The sequence below is a fragment of the Nannospalax galili genome, unplaced genomic scaffold (genome assembly GCF_000622305.1).
Source record: "Nannospalax galili isolate Female #2095 unplaced genomic scaffold, S.galili_v1.0 scaffold218, whole genome shotgun sequence".
In the NCBI taxonomy this organism is placed as follows: Eukaryota; Metazoa; Chordata; class Mammalia; order Rodentia; family Spalacidae; genus Nannospalax; species Nannospalax galili.
In genome coordinates, this window is record NW_008343207.1 from 4,044,827 (window position 1) to 4,068,283 (window position 23,457).

At 39.1% G+C, this 23,457-nt stretch overlaps 1 protein-coding gene and 1 pseudogene across 8 annotated transcripts in view; one reads left to right on the plus strand and one right to left on the minus strand.

Annotated features, from left to right (window-relative positions):
• Positions 1 to 23,457, plus strand: part of Ift81 (intraflagellar transport 81) — a 136,110-nt gene that overhangs the window by 40,976 nt on the left and 71,677 nt on the right. For 5 of the 8 annotated variants that reach the window (XM_008839385.2, XM_029566605.1, XM_017799734.2 and 2 more), the window contains exons 12-14: positions 10,411 to 10,560; positions 16,482 to 16,610; positions 17,832 to 17,921. In XM_008839385.2, the coding sequence (XP_008837607.1) occupies positions 10,411 to 10,560; positions 16,482 to 16,610; positions 17,832 to 17,921 (369 nt within the window). Of the gene's footprint in view, positions 1 to 10,410; positions 10,561 to 16,481; positions 16,615 to 17,831; positions 17,922 to 18,432; positions 18,628 to 23,457 lie in introns of those variants that run through there. The other 3 variants (XM_029566607.1, XM_029566608.1, XR_003850483.1) reach the window with 3 other exon arrangements.
• On the minus strand, positions 13,688 to 14,463 carry LOC103739076 (annotated as a pseudogene).

The following is a 23,457-nucleotide window of genomic DNA, read 5'->3' on the forward strand; positions in this document are numbered from 1 at the left end:
GAAATATTGAACCCATGGAACTTCTTATTATATGTTTTCAGGGCATGGCTGTTGGCCCATCCCAGTGGTATTCTTCCTACTATAAAAACAGAAATGAAAAGGAAGAATCAGGAAACAAAGCATCTAAATAGACATTGACTGTGGTCATAACCTATGGGCATAAACACAAATGTTTGGAAGGCACCTTAGCAGGTGCATCACATCCATCTAACAAAACAGTGACCTATAACTTCTCCTGCCACCATGGATTGGCTTGGCTTGCAGTAACAGATGTGTGTTCCTCCCTGAAGAGTGGGCCTTAAATCCAATTAGAAATTTGTTGTTGTACATACACTTGCCATGCCACTATTTCACTGGCAGGCACATCTTACTTGGCATGTTGATAGTATACCACTTGGGGTCCATCATTAAGCTGGACCCTAGGTGATAACTCTCCCCCAGTGATCTGCATAGCACCTTCTGACACTATGATCACCGATCACCAGACATTTGGCTAGCAGGGTATAAGTTGAATTTATTGCTGGGAGGTTGGCTTCCAGGCCCACTGTGGCCCCCTCCTCCCATTGTCCTTACAACCAACCAAGAGAAAATTTCTCCAAACTACAGTTTAGGGAATAAAAATATTTATTGGGCTTACTAACAGAGCATATGAGGGCAGTGAGGAGCTACTTACAAAGAATGAGCACCTTTGGGCCTTTCTTTTCGCTACATCTCAGCTGCATTTTCCTGAACCTGTGACCACCAGTCTAAGATAGCAAAGTTCCCTCTTCCTCTCTTACTTCCCCTGTGTCTATCCTTGGTCCCTCCCCCTCATACAGTTAAGGCTGGCTGATTGGGTGGGAGGGGTGACTGTCTCCTTCTGCCCCTCCCTTCTTATGGAGAGTCTTAGGGTCCAACCAGTTTGAAGTAAGTGGGGGAGAAGCTAGAGAAGAAGATATCCACCTGTTGCTGGTCATTCAGAGGGCAAGCCTATCCAACACAGGATGTTTCCAGCTTAGTCCTAGCTTGTTTTCTCCCTTCCTGTGCTCACATCATGCAGTGTCTTCAGCAATAGGGTCTTGCCATCTAGCTCTGGCATGCAACCAACATTAGTGGTAATAGACCTTATCATTTTCAGGGTCTCTGGGGCTTCCCTGGCCAACAACTCATGGGGAAGGGAGGGCAACCAACCCCTGGCACTGTGATTTTCACTTAACAATTATAGAGTTTCTGAGAGCTTCTGTTATTTGCTTATTCAGGCTGTTGTGGATTTTTCCAAATCATTCTGGTGGGTATCGTTTGTGCCTTACCCACCACAAAGCTCTCCAGAATTTCAAAACTGCACCAGGGCCTTGTATCTCTTGTGAATTCCTTTCATCCTTGTTTCTTTAGGTGTACTTGATAGTTCTCAAATGGGTTCCACATCTGCAAAACACTCATGTTCACACTATGTACTAAATCAAACAAACAAGGTCTAACACAGTATAGGAAGATTTTATCCATTTATAGCAATTATTTTCTCAATAGATCCATTTTGGATACAATAGCATGGATAAGGGGCATTAACTTAGTGCTTTACTATCTTTAGTCATTTTCTCAGAGCCATGGAACCTCCCTACATTTTTCCATCAACTCATTGGGGTTGGCTCAAGCTGCCTGGTCCTGCATGGGACCAAGGAGGAGGATCCCTCTCATCCCTGCTGCACCTGTTAGTTCCCTGGGCAGGTAAGCCTTAGGTCTGACCCATGGCTGTAGCCACACCTGTTTTCTCTCCATGGACTACACCTGGAATGCTGTGGGAGGCCCTGGATTATCAAACTGTCTCCACCTCTACCATAACTTTTCACAGAAGGGAAATGTACCCTGTTTAATCTGGGGGAATCATTATCCATACCTAGGCCAATTTTTATCTTCTGTACCTGTATTGTTTTATCATGGATGCCTTCTGTGAACTGCTCCTTAGGTTTTAAAGCCTTCCAGAAGGTTGCTTTTTTCCTTCCAGAAGCTTTTTAGCACAGAATTTGGCTTTTTGTCAATTTTTCCTTCAGGAACTTGGGTTGGGCACAAATCTTGCCACGTTTGCCTTTGAGTAACCCAAACAGACCTCTTTCTTTGTCTTTTCCCTATCTCTCCTAGGTTGCTCTATCATTTTATGGTCATACTTTAAATGCTGTTCTAAGTCTCTTAGATCTGCCAAAGCCTCTCCTACTTCATAAAGATCCTTCCCCAATAATGGACTCAGCAAGGCCATTAAAATTCCATACCAATCTCAAGGTCCATGCTAAACCAAGTTCTTTAAGTCTCTGGTGAATGCAGTCCTATCTGGTCCAATGAACTTGGTACCATACGTTGATTTCCTCATCCCTAGTTCTCTCAGTAGTGCCTGCCCCTCCTCAATTGTCCTCTAGCCCCTGTTATCCATGGGAACCTCCACTGGTGGTGACCAAGTATCTCTAATGGCTCATACAAGCTCAAACAAGGGATTATAGTCCCTTGTTTATAGAAGCCACCCAAATAAAATATTTTCCCTAGTTACTTGTTCCTTATAATTTATTAGCAGAGATGAATCACAAGAATCAGAATGCACCATATTTTGCTTTTTGGTTATAGCTGCCAGCTTCAGAGTTCCTGAGTATAAATACCAAACAAAATATGATTATGCTCACAAATTCTGAAATGAGAAAAAAATCAAAATGGATTTGTTAAGCTTTTCATCTACTTTTAGTTCAAGAGGTGACAAAATACTCATAGCACTTTAAAGCATCATAGAAGACTGAGCACCACTGAAATTAATGAGATTAAGTCTACCTTTTGTGCTTGTAAAGTGAAAACTATGACACACGTCACCATGTCACTACATAACATGCATAAGGAGCTGCTAGATCATGGGGAGGGGGGAAGGGGAGGGGGAGGAGGGGGGAGGAGGAAGAGGAAGAGGAAGAAGAAAAGGAAGAAGATGAAGTTTCATGTAGGTCAGGCTGACCTTGAATTCTTCATGTAGTCAAGAATGATCTTGTATTTTAGAATTTGTGGCATATTGGACTGCTAATTTTCATTTCTAATATACTAAATATAGATAGAATCTGCATAAACAAAATCTTGAGATCATCAAGATTTTTATGGATCTAGCTGGGCATGGTGGTGAGCTTCTATAATCACACTTGGAAGGCTAAGGCAAGAGGACGATTGATGAGTTAAAGGCCAGCCTGGGCCAAATGAAAAAAGATTATATAAAGGGGCCCCAGGGGGCTGGAGAGATGGCTCAGTGGTTAAGAGTACTGGCTGCTCTTGCAGAGGACTTGGGTTCGATTCTCAGCACCCATATAGTAGCTAACAGCTGTTTGTAATTCCACTTCCAGAGGATCCAACACCCTCTTGTGACCTCCACAGGCATTGCATGACACAAGTGCATCCACCTACATGTAGACATTCCATTCATACACATAAAATAAAAATAATTTTAAAAAAGGACTCCCAAGATCAGAGTTTGAGAGTCACTGTTACAGATGCATAAACAAAACACAAACAGCCCAATAACAAAATGAGCCAGGAGGCTGGAAAGATGACTTAATGGTTAAGAGTGCTTTCTGTTCTTCCAGAGGGCCTGAGTTTGGATCTCAGCTACCAGGTTGGGCTGCTTGCAACTGCTTGTAACTGCAGAGCCAGGAAATCCTACACTCTTCTGACCTTTGAGGGTACCCACAGACATGTGGCATACACACAGAGATGCACGCACATAGACATACATAAAAATAAATATTTGGGTATGGTGTTGCAGCCCTTTAATCCCAGCACTTGGCAGACTGAAGGAAGTGGATCTCTGTGAGTTCAAGGATAACCTGGTCTACATAGTGAGTTCCAGGTCAGCCAGAGTCACACAGTGAAACCCAGCCTCAAAAAATTAAATCCTATGGAACAAAACAAAACAAAACAAAAACAAACAGGGCCAAAGACAAGCACATTGTTTTTTAAAATCCCTACAGATACACAATAAATGAAAAGTTTCCTAATAAAGAAAAGTTAAAAGGTAATATTTTACTTTTCAGATCATAAAAGTATTATGAATAGCCTTTTGAAGAGCAGTTTAGCAGAATATAGAAGCTGATATTCCTTTTGACCATATCCAAAAAAAAACCCTATATAAATTATAAACTATGTACTGGAGGCCAGCCTGTTACACAAAGCTGTAATCCTACCATTCAGAACAGAGGAAGATCTGGAGTTGGAGGCTTGCCTGTGCTACACAGCAAGACCCTGTCTTAAAAAGAGTGTGTCTAAAGAATCAATGTGTTTTGTTTTGTATGATATTAAAATTTCATAAATAGAGCTGGAGACATGGCTCAGCTGCTAAGAGCACTGGCTGCTCTTACAGAGGACCAGGGTTCGATTCCCAGCACCTATATGGTGCCCAAGAACTGTCTGTAAACGCTTGTTCCACCTGACACCACCTCTGACTTCCATGGGCATTGCATGACATGGGTGCACTTAAAACACATGCAGGCAATACAGTCACACACATAAAAAATAATAAATAAAATATTTTTTAAAAAATTCATAAATAGGGGCTGGAGAGATGGCTCACCAGTTAAGAACACTGGATGTTCTTGCAGAAGACCTGTGTTCGAATCACAGCACCCACATGGGAGCTTACAACTGTACATAATTCCAGTCCCAGGGGACCCAACAGCCTCTTCTGTCCTCCGAGGGCATTGCACAACACAGGTGCACTCACCTACATGCAGGCAATACACGAGTACACATAAAATTTTTTTTCATAAATAACCTAATGTCCAAATTGTATTTATTAGGAACTTCCTGCAGAATAGAAGCATTGATGATGTATTTCTTCCTAACTAGTGAGTGGGAGGTGTGTGGCAGTGAAGCCCTTAGTTAGATGCTTTGATGGCCACCTACTGTTTCATTGTAACTGATGGAACCATGACTGATCTGACCCTGACTGTGCCCTTCCCCTAGGTAGAATGTCCAATGAATGCCAAATAATAACCAGTCCTCATAGAGCACAGTGAGTAATTTGTAAGGTTATTCTTTCACCAGAAACATTTCTAGCTTTTAGCTTTTAAAAATAGTTCTGGAGCACAGCAAGATAGAGAAGAGAAATTGGCCTAGATATTACAGAGGAAAGCAGATGAACAGGGTTGGTTTCGTTTTGGGCACTTTGCCCAGGACACTTTTAATAGAACTTATAGTTACTCTAGGGATTCTGAGTCTATGGTTATATCAGGCTTACACGTTTATTCTTTAAAAGGAAAATTAACAAGTTATTAGATTCTGGGTACATTGCTATTAACTTAAAATTTTAGAGCATTGTAATCCAACCATTGAAAATTTGCTGTCTGAATATCAAGACTAACGTAATCACAGACAGAAAAATATCTGGAGAGCCAGACATGGTAGCACATGCCTATAATCCTGGTAGTTGGGAGGTAGAGGCAAGAAAATCAGTTGAAGGGCAGCTTTGGCTACACAGTGAATTTGAGGCCAGCTTGGACTATAAGAGATCATCTGTTGCTATCTATCTCTCTCACTGTGTCTGTCTATATGAACACACATTATACACACATACACACACACACACACACACATAAAAAATGAGCCCAGTGTTGTTACACATCTGTAAATCACAGAGTATTTACAGACATGTAAGACAGAGTATCATGTTCAGGTTCAGTGTAGCCTTTACTACACAGGGAAACCTTACTTCAAAAATCCATAAAAAATGGGACTAGAGGGGTGGCTTAGTGGTTAAGAGCACTGGCTGCACTTGCAGGGGACTCAGGTTCAGTTTCCAACATCCACATGGTGACTAACAACCAATACCCTCTTCTGGCATCCACAGGTATTACATGACATGGGTGTACTTACATACATCTAGGCTATACACTCATATATATATATACTTTTTTTAATCCATGAAAAAAGGAAAGAAAGAAAAGGAAAGGAAAGAAAAACTATGTATTCTTTAAACTTCCTCTAAATCTCAGTTTCTTAAACTGTGGATGACAACCTTATATGGGGAGATGTAAATGAATTTGGGAGTCTCAAAAAAAATTGGCAGTAACAAAAGGTTTCTGAATATGCAGTAGTCAAAAATTAATTCAAAACCAAACATGTAATAGGTCTGAAGTGTTTCTGGCAGTGCTAGTCTGCTTCATTGGTGGCCTTTATGGCAGCCTTGGTTCTAAACATGCAATATACACCACACTGCTAACATACCATGCATGGCTGACCAATGTTTACTTTGGCTCAGACTCAACACTATTAGTATGTTAGGAATTGCAGTGTTTTTACTGTTTATACAAAAATTTTCTGCTGTTATAGAAACACAATGGTTTAATTATAGAAAACAAAGACTTAATACTTTCCTACCATCGTTCCTTAGCAGGTAAGTATCAAATTACTATATCTTTAGGTTGTATTGTGCTGTATTTGCTCATTAAAATGGCTGTGTGAGTTGCTGCCTTGAATTTAATTTTTTTTTTGGTCTTTTTGAAGCGAGGCCTCCCTGTGGCCCCAGCTGTCCTGGAACTCACTATGTAGACCAGGCTGGCCTTGAACTCACAGAGATCTGCCTGCCTCTGCCTCCCAAGTGCTGGGACTACATGCATGCGCCACCATGCCTAGCTTTGAATTTAATTTTTTAAAAAATATTTTATTTATTATTTTTATTTTATGTGTATGTGTGTATTGCCTGTGTGTAGGTAAGTGTACCCATGTCATGCAGTGCTGGAGGAGGACAAAAGAGGCTGTTGGATCTCCTGGAACTGGAGTTAGGGACAGTTGTTAGCTGCCATGTGGGTGCTGGGATTCGAACCCGGGTCTTCTGCAAGAACGAGTGTTCTTAACTGCTGAGCCATGTCTCTAGCCCCTGAATTTAATTTTTTAAAAAGATCTTCAAATTAAAATTGGCTTGGGATTAAGATAAAATTTCCAACAATTTCTGAGATGGCCCTAAACATATTTCTGCCATTTTGTCCTACATATTTATGTGAAGCAGCATTCTCAACATTGATGATAAGATCAAAATATTGATCAACTCTGAAAAATGTTGAAAACAGTCTGTATCCTGTGGTATCAAATATTCAACCAAGATTTAATTCTTTATGTAAAAATAAATACATCCTTCTCACTAATTGCAAATTTACTTTATCTTTAATTAATGATAAAATTATATGTATACCAAATAGTCATTTTAAAATAAAACTCTTTATGATTTATTATCATTAATGTTTGATCTGTATACTTATTTTACATATCTATATACCTGGGGCCAAATAAAAATTTCTTGGACAAAAAGAGGTCATGAGTGAATAAAGTTTATGAAGCCCTGATCTAAAGCATAATGTGTTCTCTAATTCTTTCAAAGTTTAAATCAAGTATAAATAGATGCCTAAAATAAGAATTGAGGGATTATTTTTAAATGTGAAGAAATTTTAATCTTACTTTTTTTTTTGAGACAGTGTCTCACTATGTAACCTTGATTGACCTCGAACTTACTATATAGACCAGGGTGTCCTTAAATTGGATTAAAGGTGTGTAACACCATGTCCAGCTTAATCTTACTATTTTTTAAGGAATCTCTTTGTATACTTAGGAAACAAGTCTTTAAAATAATAAATTTTAGAAATGCTATCTATACTCCCATTTTACTGCTTTACAAATTAGAATTACTAAGCTAATAATTTGCCTTGAAAATTGGCAGGAAGCCAGGTGTGGTGCCGCATGTCTTTAATCCAAGCACTCTGGAGGCAGAGGCAGGTGGATCTCTGAATTCAAGGACAGCCTGGTCTACATAGTGAGTTCTAGACCAGCTGGACTGAGAATATAACTCAGCCGTGTAGTGCTTGCCTTGAATGTGTTAGGCCCTAAGTTCAGTTCACAGTACTGAAGAAAAAACAAGAAATTGGAAGGAAAAATCCCATTGGAATAGTGACTTTGAATTTTTCGTTTATCTGTTTCCTAAGATTTCAGTATTATGTTCATTACTTCGTTAATCATATTATTTATTTTATTATTTTTATTTTATGTGTATGATTATTATGCCTGCATTTAGATAAGTGCACCTGTGTTGTGCAGTGCCCATGGAGGACAGAAGAGGCTGTCGGAGCCCCTGAAACTGGAGTTAGTTGTTAACTGCCATGTGGGTGCTGGGATTCGAACCTGGGTCTTCTGCAAGAACAGTCAGTGTTCTTAACCACTAAGCCATCTCTCCAGCCCCAGTCATATTATTTATTAAGCTCACCACCAGTAAAAGCCAGTAACTTTAAGAAGCACTTGACAGCCAGTTGTGATGGCACATGTCTTTAATCCCAGCACTTGGTAGGCAGAGGCAGGCAGATCTCTGTGAGTTCAAGGCCAGCTGGGGCTACAGGGAGACCCTATCTCAAAAAGACCAAAAAAAAAAAAAAAAAAAAAAAACCCAGCACTTGAAATTAAAAAGCTAAGGTTATAGCTGGGCGTGTTGGTGCATGCCTTTAATCCCAGCACTCAGGAGGCAGAGGCAGGCGGATCTCTGTGAGTTCGAGGCCAGCCTGGTCTCCATAGTGAATTCAGGACAGCTAGGGTTACAGGGAAACCCTGTCTCAAAAAGACCAAAAAAAAAAGCTAAGGTTATTAATGAATTATCCTACATTGGGTTATACAATAGCTTGCTTTTGTTTGGAAGTGATGTGTTCATGTTAGAGTGGGTTCTTACTATAGACATTTTCATTATAATTTGGTTTATAAAAGGATAGAGCAAAAAAATTAAATAGTAAAAAAAAGAAAGCAGGCTATGCATGATAGCACACACCTTTGAAGCACTCCTGAGGCATTTGCTAGGGCTACAGAGAGACCCTGTCTCAAAAAAAGATTTTTTTTTTTAGTACTAATGATATATAATAGAAGCGATTTTTAAATTTTTTCTGGCAGTAATTTCTTTCGTTTGCTACTGGCATGTACTGCTCACACTGAGCAATACTTTCATTAAGCTAAGTGTCTTGGGACTTGCACAGGTGCTGTTCCCACTTCCTGGAGCACTTTCTCTGCTTCTTCCTCCTTCATTTTGACATGCTCCCACTCCATTTTTATCTTAAATATAACTTACTCCAAGAAGCTTCCTGTAAACTACTTCTTCTAGTTCCAATCCTTATTGTCCTGTCTCTATCCCAATCCAGGTTAAACTACTGTTTGTTTTCAGGGCTCCTTCAGCTCCTTATGATATTCACCAAGCTTGTAAACCTCAAGTCAGTATTTCTTTTCCCCACTGTTTCTTAAACTTGATGAGTGGAGCACCTTGTTTGGAGTAGTATCCTCTGCCACAGTGTCTAGTACATAATAGATAATAAATAATATTTAGCATATGAATTTCTTGAAATATTTTATTTATTTGAGTTTCCAGGCTGCAGTTGATATTACTTAGTGATGTGGTCTTTCCATTAATGTAGAGTAGCTATCGCTTGAATATATATCATTGAGTAGGTAAGTGAATGAATTTAATGGCTATGAATTCCAGCTTATGTGATATTCATAGCTTTTTAAATTCTAGGATGAGTCCTGTCCCATTGTCCTAGATGTTTCCTAGGGAAATAGCCACAGCCCATTTCTCAAGTGACAGTCACTGTTGCTGATCCTGATTTTTCTCTATTAATCCTGATAAATCCAGTGCACTCCTACCAGAAGAACACAGAAATACATAAGATATACTGTGACAAGACCAGAGCCAGAGCTAGTCATTATCTCCTCTTTTCTTTTTTTAAAAATATTTAATTTTGTGTGTATGAGTGTTTTGCCTGCATGTATGTAAGTGCACTCATGTCATGTGATGCCCTTGGAGGTCAGAAGAGGGCATCAGATTCCCTTGGAAATGGCATTAAGGACCATTGTTAGCCACTACATGGGAATTGAACCCAGGTCCTATGGAAGAACAGCCCAGTGCTCTCAAGAGCTGCCATCTCTCCAGCCCCCTCTTTTCTTCTTTTTAGGCCTTTTACTTTTATGGACTTTCTCTTTTCTCAGTCCTTATTTGTCAAGTTTACAATTAAATAGCTTTTATATAAGGGTCTAGAATCTTTAGGTGAATTTTTAAAAAATATTATTTTTATTTTATGTGTATGTATGTATTGTCTGCATGTGTGTAAGTGCACCCATGTCGTGCAATGCCTGCAGAGGTCAGAAGAGGGTGTTGGATCCCCTGGAACTGGAGTTACTGACAGTTGTTAGCTGCTATGTGGGTGCTGGGATTCAAACCCAGTTCTTCTGCAAGAACATTTAGTGTTCTTAATTGCTGAGCCATCTCTCAAATGTACACATAATGTTTAATTGAGCAGCTTGTACCAGTTTTCAAAGAAAACTAGTTATTCTGTATTTGTGACACACATGTTAATAAGAATCCCTTGAGTACTGCTCTTCTCATTACATGTTATGTCTCTACAGTTCAAACGCTATGTCAGCAAACTGCGAAGCAAAAATACAGTCTTCAAAAAGAAGCATCAGATAATAGCTGAATTTAAAGCTGAATTCAGCCTGTTACAGAGGACAGAAGAACTTCTTAAGCAACGTCAGGAAGCTATTCAACACCAGCTGGTAATACAGCTTTATCTTGGGCTGCTAAATATACAAATGCCAGGAGGTTTATGGGTTGTAACTTTATGCTGAGGTCATTGTTTTTACTGGAAAATCGCAAAATTATTAATTTTCTTTGATTAATTGCAGAGATGTCATATAAGCTGATTCATTTATTTTTAATGCAGCAGTAAGTACTGTCTTTTAAAAATATGTGCTAACTTTGAGGTTATTAATAGAGGTTGGAAGTCCCAGTAGGTTTTTCTTTTGGTTAGCTAGTTAATATGAATAAAATTATCATACCAAGAGAGTGACTATAAAACATTTATCGTGGCCTAAGCATGCACTTCCAAGGAGCTTTGGAAAGAAATATCCAGGGAAGGCATTCAGTGGAAGTTTGCCCGTAGGCTTATTTCTTATGTGTTTGTGCCTTGGTTGGCAGGTGGTAACTGACCCCAGAGTAGCTCAGCAGCAAAGCTACTGTCAGTGTCAGGTCACTGGCATTGACAGTAGCCAGGGACCCAGTTCTCTTGGTTTGACATTTTTCTTCCTTTTCCCCCATGGAGAAAGGTATTGCATCAGGGTGTTACCTATGAACCAGTAATCCTGGTAGAGGTCAATGGCATTTCACACTTAGCTATAATGTGACTTTTCAGTCTCATGCTGATAGCTAGCTAGCTTCTAGATAATTTAAGACTGAAAATTTTCTGTGAGCTGAACATAGATTCTAACACCACCAGTTTTAAAATTGAGAGTAGCAGGGGAGGGGATCTAAATACCATCAAATTATATTGTATGAAAGTTGTAAAAATTCAATTAAGAATTTTAAAAATTGATACTAGTAACTGTATTATTGTTCAAATTATTTTCTAATTTCCATTGTGATTCCTTTGGCCTTGTAGTTAAAAATAAAACCCTGCCAGGCATGGTGGCGCACGCCTTTAATCCCAGCACTCAGGAGGTAGAAGCAGGCGGATCTCTGTGAGTTCAAGGCCAGCCTGGTCTACATAGTGAGTTCCAGGACAGCTGGGGCTACAGGGAGACCCTGTCTCAAAAAGAACCCCCCCCCCCCAAAAAAAAATCAAACCCTTGGAGATTTTCAAGTTACTTTTGTGTTGGGATTTCTAGTGCACTGGCTACTTCAGTAATGAGTGCCATCTCATTCTCTTTTCTACTTGTACTCCTTATATGAATGTTAGACTTAGTCACTGTTTTTCATGTTTCTTTTTTGTTATTACACTTATTTATTTATGTTTATGACATGTGCATGTGCCTTGGAGCACATGAGGAGGTCAGAGGACAACTTGCAGGGGTTAGTTCTTGCCTCCTTCTATGTGAGTCCTTGGAATTGAACTCATCAGGCTTGGTAGCAAGCAACTTTACCCACTTAGCCATCTCGTATATTTTTATTGATTTTGTGTTTCACTTTTTTGTTGTTGCTCATTTGTCACCATTGTTTCAGGGATTCAATTTGGATTGTTTTATGTTTTCCTACCTTCTAGTTCATTGACTCCCCTGTGTGTGTGTGTGTGTGTGTGTGTGTGTGTATGCAAAGTCTGCTGTTAATTTATTGAATTCATTGTTTCTTTGGTTTTGTTTGTTTGAGACAGGGTTTCCCCAGCTGTCCTGGAACTCACAATGTAGACCAGGCTGACCTTGATCATACAGGTATCCACCTGCCTCTGCCTCCCAAGTACTAGGTTTAAAGGCAAGTGCCCCGTGCCTGGCTCCCTTTATTGAATTCTTAATCTCAGTCATTCTATTTCTCAGTCTCAGAATTTCCATTTGACTATTTTATATGTCCTAGTTATATATAATATTCTCTAACTGTTTTGTTTTCTTCAGTATGTTGATCAACTTTCAAAGTTCCTTTTTAATAAGCTCACTCAAACGTCTATTTTTATTGCCTATTTTTCCCCTGATTTTCATTGATTTGACCCTGTTACTTATCTGTAGTTTTTATTGGATATCAGACATCACTGTGATTAAAATTTCAAGGTCCTGGCTATGTTCATCTTCCCTTAAACAGAGGACTTTATTTTTTTTCTTGAAGATCATGTTGATCCAGTTGAGAGTGGGTTTTGTTAGACCTGACATTTTTCTAGTTTTCGTATACTCCTAAGGTACAGTCCTTATAACTCAAGCAGAGTCTTTAAACCTAGGCATTGGTTTTTACCCTTGGGGCCTAGCTCTGACTATGAGATTAAACTCATGCTTCTAAAGTACAGAGATTAAACTCATGGTTCTAAGGTGCAGTCCTTCTGAGACATCAGCTGATATAAATTTGTTTAGAACACTAAAGGCCACTCTTCACTGTCTTCAATTATTTCATTCAGGTACATGCCTTTTTAAATGCTATAAACTTACACTAAAATTTATCACATTATCTTCAGATGCACAGTAAGTATTTCAAACTTTAGATTCTCAAATAGTGCTATATGTTTAGCATAGAACCTAAAATACAGGGTATACCCAATAAATATTTAGTGAATGCGTGTGTTCACAAGTGACAAGTTGCATCATTCACTTGTTTAGTATATTTATTATACACTGTTTTGAACATAGCAGTGTACAAAAAGGGGGGGAAGTTCTTTCCTCAAAAAGGTTACTTCTGGTGGAAATAAGCAATATGAAAAGTGAGACCTTAGCAGACAGCCTAAGAGTGCCTGTTCTGGCCTCCATCAGTGTAAGAGCTGAGAAATCAGCAGACCACCTGAGAGTGCCTGATCTGGCCTCCCTCTGGCATAGGAGAACTCAGTAGACTGCCTGAGAGCACCAGCTTTCTAGTACTGTGAAACTATTGAAATCTATGCTTCTTTCTTAAGCAACCCTTTCCTGATTGCAGCTGGTTAGTCTGCTTGTGCACAGTTTAAGATTTGGATAATGCCTAAAAAGGAAATTGCATACAGAATTTTGGGCTAATTCTCTGTAATTCCTTCTACTTCTTTGGGTCTAGTACTGTTGGCAGCCCAGAACTGAAATCCTTTTGAATATTATTCAATAAGATTTTTTTTTTTTTTCATTCTTCGAGACAGGATCTTGTTGTGTTTGCTAGGCTGTGCTTGAATTCCTTTTTCTTTTTTTTTCAATTTAACAAGCAGTTGTTTTATTAAGTGACCAGATTACAAAAATCCCGTAAGGAGACACCTTAGTTCATTCTTCTAATGAGCCTTTGATCTGGTCTTCCCTGTTGCCAACATCTCCACCTTCCACAAAATGGGTTGTCTTTTTCTTCATTCCACCTCATGGAGAAGACAATTTAAAGGGCCACAGGAAGTTATTTGCTTCCTTGAAGTGTTTCCCAGTATAGATCTCATGAATCAGATCCTCCATGCAGATGATGCCATATTTACAAAGAGACTGAGCAATCAAAGAGTTATTTGTCAAGACAATCTGCTTCTTATTGATTTTGCCATAACCACACTTGTAGATAAATTCATTTACTGACTTCAGGTTGGGATACCCCCATGCAATGTATGGCTCCACAATCCTCAGCATGTTAATTGAAGCCTTGTTGAGGTTAACAAAGGTGCTATTGAACATCTGGCGCAGGCAAAGGAGCTGCAACACCTTGTGGACCTTTGAGCTGACACCATTGATACCTCTGATTCTGATGACAAAAGCCAATTTGGGTTCTGCAGGCACATGGAAGTTGCCAGCTTTTCTCACCTTCCTGGGCATTCAGATCTCAGTCCTGTACATCTGCGTGTATTCCTCGTGATACTGCTTAGCCTTTTCATAAATAAGCGTCCTCCTTGCCTTCCAAAGCATCTTCAGGGCAAATCTCTTTCACAGGAGTTTTACCTTCAACTCTGCAAAATTTCTTTGCTTTTTCTTAAGGGTTTCTGGCACAGCAGCAACCTTCTTTGTCTTCTCTGATATGGCCTCCATGGTTCCAGCTGGAAAAGAACGAATTCTTTTTTTTTTTTTTAATAGTTTTTATTTTTATTTTATGTGTATGAGTGTGTTGCCTGCATGTATATAAGTTCACCCATGTCATGCAATGCCCACGGAGGTCAGAAGAGGACATTGGATTCCCTGGAACTGGACAGTTATTAGCTTCTATGTGAGTGTTGGGGCTGAATCCAGGTCCTTTGCAAGAGTAGCCAGTGCTCTTAACTGCTGAGCCATCACTCCCAACTCTTGATCCTCCTGTCTCAGTCGCCTGAGTGCTGGGATTATAAACGTGCCACCATGACTGGCTTTCAATAAGATTTTGCAACCTACCATTCCACAGAAATTTCTCATTAGATCAGCCAGTACTTCCACACTGCTAACTACAGTGATCAATTCTTAGTCCTTTTCTTACTCAGCTTTTAACAGCATTTAACAGTTGATCAATCCAGTAAATTTTTCTTCAGGGGCCAAGGAGATGGTGCAGTCAGTATAGTGTTTGCCATGTAAGCATGAGTACCTAAGTTTAATCCCCAGACCCCACATAAAAGCCAAGTTCTGCAATGCATGCCTGTAATTCTAGTGCTGGGGATGTGAGGATCCCTGGAACTGGCTGGAAGCCAGTTCAGTCAAATAGATGAGCTCCAGGTTCAATGAGAGACCCTGTTTCAAAAAATATAGTGGAGAGCAACTGAGAAAGACACCTGGTGTTGACCTCTGGCCTCTACACACATGCATGTTCACCAATACACACGTGCACTCATGCATGCACAAATTTTCTTCACTTCTAGGATACTGCACACTCATGTTTTTCTTCCAAACCAAGATTGCTACCCCATTGCTGGACTCTCACTTCCTTACTACCATCAGTGCTCTACTCAGATGTCATGCACTTTCTCTAACAACCCTGTGATTTAAGTTTTTAATTCTATTATCACCTCAAATTATTTGCATTTTACTTATTTTCTTTTTTGGGGGGAGGGCAGTAGTTTATGTGAGAGCAAACAGACTGCTGGACTGCCTCTCAGGGAGCAGAGACACAGCAGCAAGCAGGGGAAGTCAGACATCTTTTATATGTGGTTAGGTGGTTGGGTAACTTTCTATGGCATAGGCTGGGCAGTTTAGCTCAGGATTGGTTGGTCTCCCAATAAGCAGAGGGACTTTCCTGCGGCTAATTTCGAACCTACTGTTTTAGAATGTTTGAAGCTGCACCACCATATTAGGAGCCTGCTAGGAACCTAACATTCCAACCTTTTGTTGATGATAAAGGGCAATGGTGGTCTTTTCTTTTGCTACTTCCTGCTGGACAAGGACGCTGGCAAACAGGAGTGATCTCAAAAGTCTGGAACATTGGTCTGAAGTGTGGGGTCAGGAGGGCAGGCGGTGGTAGAGAGACCTGAGGGAATTTCGTTAGGAGCATCTGGTTCACTGTCAGGTCATTTCATTGATTCTGTCCATGGAGGCTGGATCGAGGTGCTCTCAGGCAGTCTACTGAGTTCTCCTATGCCAGAGGGAGGCCAGATCAGGCACTCTCAGGTGGTCTGCTGATTTCTCAGCTCTTACACTGATGGAGGCCAGAACAGGCACTCTTAGGCTGTCTGCTAAGGTCTCACTTTTCATATTGCTTATTTCCACCAGAAGTAACCTTTTTGAGGAAAGAACTTCCCCCCCTTTTTGTACACTGCTATGTTCAAAACAGTGTATAATAAATATACTAAACAAGTGAATGATGCAACTTGTCACTTGTGAACACACGCATTCACTAAATATTTATTGGGTATACCCTGTATTTTAGGTTCTATGCTAAACATATAGCACTATTTGAGAATCTAAAGTTTGAAATACTTACTGTGCATCTGAAGATAATGTGATAAATTTTAGTGTAAGTTTATAGCATTTAAAAAGGCATGTACCTGAATGAAATAATTGAAGACAGTGAAGAGTGGCCTTTAGTGTTCTAAACAAATTTATATCAGTCACAACTTTTTCAACATACTTCTTGTGGAACCAGCAAGATATCAATACTCATGACCTTTTCATTTTTTTAGCAAACTATAGAGGAGAAAAAGGGTGTATCAGGATACAGTTACACCCAAGAGGAGCTAGAAAGAGTGTCAGCCCTGAAGAGTGAAGTGGACGAGATGAAAGGACGAACATTGGATGATATGTCTGAAATGGTGACTACACTGTCTTTATTGTATTGACTTTTATTGGCAGAAGGCAGATGTTTGTGTCTAATTTTCAGATAAACATGTACATTTTCACCTCTGTACATTGTTTATATTCTTCATGTTTTTTAAATCACGCTCTTGAATTTTTCCATTCTAATATGATTTTTCAACTTAAAACAGTATACATTTTTATATAACATTAAAGAAGTATTTATGATGTTTTTCCAAATCATACCACCCTACCTAATAAAATAATTTCATTTATTCAAGGCTTCTATCACCAGAATCACTGGTACATTCTCATCAAGTATCATATTAAAATCTTTCCCTACTTGTTGGTAAATAACTTTTGCCCCAAACTCACAGATACTCTGGGCATTATCCTAGAATTTTCAGGATTTTACCAAAATCTAATTCCTAAAAAGATTGGTATTTAGCTGGGCGTGGTGGCGCATGCCTTTAATCCCAGCACTTGGGAGGCAGAGGCAGGTGGATCTCTGTGAGTTCAAGGCCAGCCTGGTCTACATAGTGAGTTCCAAGACAGCTGGGGCTACAGGGTGACCCTGTCTCAAAAAGACTGAAAAAAAAAAAAAAAATTGGTATTTAGTATTGAGGAGGCTACCAGGACCCCTGTCCTGACTGGTCATTACTTACCATTCAGGTTAAGTATTTTGACTGTCCTTCAGTCTGTATTTGTAGATATTTTATATATCCTGCATAATTACATATATTTATATGATATAACACGATTTTAGTGGTGTATTGGCAGCTTTGCAATTGTTTCAGTCACTCAGTGTTACATTATAAACATTTTGTCATAATGGTTTGCAATCTTGATTTTTGACATTTTGAATTATTAAGTGGTGTTCCATCTTGCTAAAGACTTAACATTTGCTAAATCCCTTTCCTATTAATTGGCACTAATATAAGTTTCAGGTTTTTAAAAAACTTTTAACTATGCCAGGCATGGTGGTGCATGCCTTTAATCCGAGCACTCGGGAGGCAGAGGCAGGTGGGTCCCTGTGAGTTCAAGGCCAACTTGGTCTACATAGTGAGTTCCAGATCAGCTGGAGCTACAGGGAGACCCTGTCTCAAAGACAAAAAAGCAAAGCAAAACAAAACAAAACAAAACAAAAAAATCCAACTCTTTAACTACAATAGATATTTTTATGCATGTAGTATTTTCTTTTCAATTTTTTTAGATGTCATTTTTGCTTAAATGAACAGGTGAAAAAACTAAATTCCCTGGTATCAGAAAAGAAGTCTGCTCTAGCCCCAGTTATAAAAGAACTACGACAACTGCGTCAGAAATGTCAAGTGAGTCTGATTCTGTGATATTTTTAGTGTTCTATCTTATTTAGATATACGAGCTAGGCTCTAAATATTTTATTTGGATAACAATGAAAATCAAATTATTGTTTTGATGTGATTCTGCAAAAGAGCATAATAGTGTGACTTAGAGGTTTTAGTTGAATTTATGCTACTTATTTTGTCATAAATTAGCGAGAGGTGGGAGAAGGAAATCCAAAAATATAGCCAGATGAGATTTTTCTTTTAAATCATATGCAATAAGAACTGTGAATATGAAATCCCATTCTTCTGTGGCCAAGTAAAAGCTCAAAGCACCACAGTAGCAATAGTCAACCTCAGATTCATGAACCTACTCTGCTGGGAGGCATGGTAGGAGCAAATCACAATAAAGTAAGTACAAGGTAGCTAATTCTAACCACTACTTTAAAAGAGGCTCTGTTCGTCAGAAGGTAAAAGCCCTCTGCAGCATTACTATGCCAACATTACAATTTTATCTGGCTCTTACCTTTAATTTTAGGTATCGACCTGAACTCAGAGGGTACCGTTCCTCCATATGTCTCCTGGATACATGGAACTGTGCTCCTGAAGCCAGCCTTACCCATACTTTTATTCAAAATCGTTTCTCTAGCCTCAATTGGGTTCACTCTTATCAGAGAACATTGCCCTTTTATTCTTTAGCCTAAATACATTTTATACCCACAATGTCAATCATTCCCAGTTTTATAAATATAAATGGTCTATATTCAGTGCTTTGATTTGCTAATTCAACTATACCCACACTCATTCACTATCTAAAGAGCAAAGTGGGGTCCTGAGGGATAAAGATCAGGTGCCAGGTCATAAGAGCACAGACTTAGCCAGCTTTTTTATGTTAGAAACATTAGCTTTTTGGTTGCAAGGTTAAATAAAAGTCCTTAGTCCAGATTCTTTTTTTGGGGGGGGGGCTTTTGAGACAGGGTCTTCCTGTAACCCCAGCTGGCTTGGAACTCACTGTGTAGACCAGGCTGGCCTGGAACTCACAGAAATCCGCCTAAGGCATGCACTACCACCCTGGCCTCAGATTCTGTTTTTTAAAAGTCATTCCCACAGTTCCCCTTTATTTTGTAAATGAAGACTCTTGCCCATATTGTAAAAGAACATGTTCCTAGAAAACATCTCATTCATTCAAACATCCATTCTCACAGTCCCCTTCTTTGCTGAATCAAGGAAGTATGAAGGTGGTCTTTGGCTGTAGGCTGGAAAGGGTGTGGTGCTGGAGAAGAAACATGAGTCAGCATGAAGTCATCTTAGGTCTCTGGACTAGGTGGCACAGGCAGGGCAGCACTGGAGAAGGCACACAAACAGGATGGCTATTCATGTGGTTTAAATTTAGGAAAAGGTCTCTTTTGCCAGGTTGTTGATTTCGCTTTACCAATCACCAGTAGAAGAAAACACAAATGTAGAGCCTCCGCTCCAATTAATGAGAGGAATAGGATCTAGCCATTAGTTAGCCCTTAACTTAGTTTATAGAAAACCATGGGGCTTGTTAAAGCTTCTAATTTTTTAAGATGCTTTTCCAGCAGATATTAAGGGGGAAAACAGAAATGAACAATTTAGAAAATTTCAAGTATCAGTTGTTTTTAAAAGATTTAAAATGGGACTAGAGAGATGGCTCAGTGTTTATGAGCACTGGCTGCTCTTGCAGAAGACCCAGGTTTGAATCCCAGTACCCAAATGGCAGCTAACAACCATCTGTAACTCCATTTCCAGGGAATTCAATGCCCTTTCCTAACCTCTGAGGGTATTGCACAACACAGGTGTGCTTACATACATGTAGGCAGTATACTCATACACATAAAATAAAAATAATAAAAACATTAAAATAAAAACAAATAGGTAAATCTGATTGTATATAAGAAAGCTGTTTTTGTTTTAGATTCAGCTTCTAGCTGTAACTGCTGTAATAGAAGAGTTAGAGAGGCACCACAGTGTGGTGAGACAGATTTAAATCGGTGTCTCCTTTTTAAGAGAAAAAATGTGAGAAAAAGCCAAATTGGAAATTCTGAGGGAAGGTTGAAGTCAATTGAAAATACCAAAAGCTGTTGAAAAGAATTTAATCTTATTTTTTAGGAAACAGACAATTATAATTTATGAGGCTTATTATTAGAATAGCAAAAAGCTGCAGAAATTTATCTGGTCAAGACTATAAAATCCCTGGTCTATCTCTTGGAGGACTTACCCTTCCAGTCTCACTGGTCAATCACCTGGTGATAGAACCACCCCTAGGAAGGCAGGTTCATCTTAAGTTATGCTAAATAGTGTGTTAATGAGGTAGTGAATTTTCTCTGCAAGGATCCTGCCTTCTAAAGCATAACTCCTCAACCCAGCCACAAACATGTAAGTCCCTGTCAGTCTGCCCACTTTTCTGAATTCTTCAGAAAAGCGTAATGTCTCCTTCTTTATATCCCTTTTCTAAACATGCTTTTTTTTAAGGCTTTGGGCTGCCTCTAGCATCTTGTATTTCTTTACTTTCTCTAAATCCTCCGTCTCCCAGCCATGTGTCTGCCAGTCAGCCATGTGTCTGACCCCCACACAGGCTGTAAAACTGCATGGCTTCATGACTTTCTTTCCTTCTCCCCACCATTCTCCTCCTCAAAGCAAAATTATCAGCTCGCCTGCCCTGAGGAATTTTCTTTAAAATTCTAATAAAATTGTAAAAACTTCCTCTTGGGTCCATTCTTAAATTCTTTTATGAATGAGACTAAGAACCCTTTAGGGGACTCTCTTTCTCCCATTTCATTATGTCTCACTATATCCAAAATAGTTAAATGAACATTTAGCCAAATTTCATTAGCCGTAAAGTTTTTTGATGAGGTTTGTAAGTATTCCAAAACAATTAGATTTTCTGGGTGTAGTGACACCTTTAATTCCAAGCACTCAGGGGGCAGAGGCAGGGGAATCTGTGGAATGGAGACCAGCCTGATCTACATAGTTCCAGGCCAGCTGAGGCTACAGGGAGGCCTTGTGTCTCAAAAAACAAGCAAACAAAAACAATTATATTTATATCTTTAGTAAAGGCTAATAAGATATCATTCAGGTATTAGGAAATATATAAGTATTAGGAAAATTTTTTTCAAATAAAGTATATTGTATTATTTACTCAATATTAACAGAAGATAGGGCTATAAATGAAGTTTCCCCATTTAAAAATTAGACATAAATGTCTAGCTATTGAAATTAGGCATAGAAATGACAACTCTCTGAGAAGGCAATCTTTTAAATCAGTAACAATAATATGGAAATTTTGAGGGACTACAACAGGGTAGTGAACTCCAGGTATGGTTGTTAATCACCTAAAAGTCAGTTATAACAGTCTGTTGTTTTTTTAAGAGTTATATAATATTTAGCCATAAACTAAATGCTCTTAAATAAACCTTGATCAGACATATATTTTATTTTTAAGCCAATCCTTGTAATAGTAAGATTACAGCAATAACTCTTAAGCCCACTGCACCTTGACTCCTCCAGCCTCATTCACCCTCCCAGCTTCCCCACCCCATCTCTCCTCCTAGCAGGTGCACTGGCACATTTCTTGTCTTGGCACCCCAGACCTCTGGACTGATCTCTTGGCCCAGACTCCCCACTGCTTCCTGAACCTTTGCATCTAGACCAACCCAATTCCTCCCTCAAGTCTCCAGGAACCCTCGGGGCCTCTTCCCCTCCCCACCTCCCTTTGCATCTCTGGGTGGCCCAGCCCTCCCAACTTCCTGGGGCCAGCTTTCCTGGAGGGATCCAGTCCTTAGGAGAAAACCTGAGAGCATCTTATACTCATCCGACTTGGGCCCCTGTGGGAACTCTTGAGCAGGAAGACAAAATCAATTTGGCCCCTCCAATGTAAAATCAAAAGAGATAACCTGAAGAGAACCAGCTTTTCATGCCCAACAAGTAAACCACAAAGGCACACAAAGTTTACAAAAAGAAGCAGACCTAAACTCAACAAAGAGAGACTTGGGTCTCACACAGGAATCAGAAACTACAAAAGAAAGCCACATGTCAAAGTCACAGCAAAAAAATAATAACATGAAAAACCCAAATAATATATCCCCACCAGGTACCAACTGTCTTGCAGAGGAGTACAATGAGAACTCCCCAGAGATAACACAGGACATAGAATTCAGAAGAACAATTATAAGCATGATAAAAGAATTCAGTGAATTTAAAGAACACACAAAGAAAAGAACTGAAAGAAGATAGGGATAAACTGCTGAATGAATTCAGAAAAGAGTTAGAAATATTGAAGAATAGTCAGGCTGAAATGGAGAAGGAAGTGAAACACTCAATAACCAATTAGAAATAACAGGAGAAAGCCTAACCAATAGGATGAATGAAATGGAAAACAGAGTATCAAGACTGGAAGATAAAGTGTACGAACTAGACCACTCAAGCAAAGATTATGAAAAATGTAAGAAAGCACAAGAATGGAATATGCAGGAATTGTGTGACACCATAAAAAGACCAAACATATAAATCATAGGCATACAGGAAGGAGAAGAATCAATCCCAAGATAATGGCATGGACCAGATCTTCAACAGAATCATGGAAAACAATTTTCCAAAATTAAGGAAAGACATGCCCATACAAATACAAGAAGCATACAGAACACCAAACAGACAGGACCAGAACAGAAACTCTCCATGGCACATCGTAGTAAAAACACTACATGCACAAAACAAAGAGAAAATTCTGAAAGCTGCAAAAGAGAAACAACAAGTCACATATAAAGGAAGACTCCATCAGAATTACAAGCGACTTTTAGTGCAAACTATGAAAGCCAGAAGAGCCTGGACCAAAATATTTCCAGTTCTAAATGACCACAGATGCCAACCCAGATTACTATATCCAGCCAAAATGTCTATTATAGTTGAAGGGGAAAGAAAAATCTTCCATGACATAAATAGGCTGAAGGAATTCTTGTCCACAAAACCAGCCCTTCAGAGAGTTCTTGAAGCAATACAAAGAGCTGAAGAAAGGAACAACTATACCCAAGGGGGTACAGAAAGAAACTTACTGAAGGTATAACTGTGGAAATTCACAGCTACCAAGAATATGAACAGGAAATATGAACAAGAATAGGAAATAAAAATGACAGGAATCAGTACACATCTTTCATTAGTAACTTTAAATATCAATGTTCTGAACTCCCCAGTCAAAAGACACAGACTAGTTGAATGGATTAAGAAACAAAACCCATCTTTTTGTTGTCTACAAGAAATTCATCTCACTTTCAAGGACAGGTGCTACCTTAAGGTGAAAGGAAGGACAAAAAATATACCACGCTACCTGGGAAGTGGGTGTATAAATAAGTAAATAAACATAAAATAAAAATAAAAAATAATAATTCTTCAAAGCATAAAAATTTGCTCCTTAATAATTATTAGATGTGAAAAACATTACCATTGAAATCTATCTGATGACTTTATAGCCATGATCAGGTGCCAAGGATCTCAGAAAGTAACCTACTGTGACTAGTAATAATCAGATATATGGAGATTAGAGATGCAT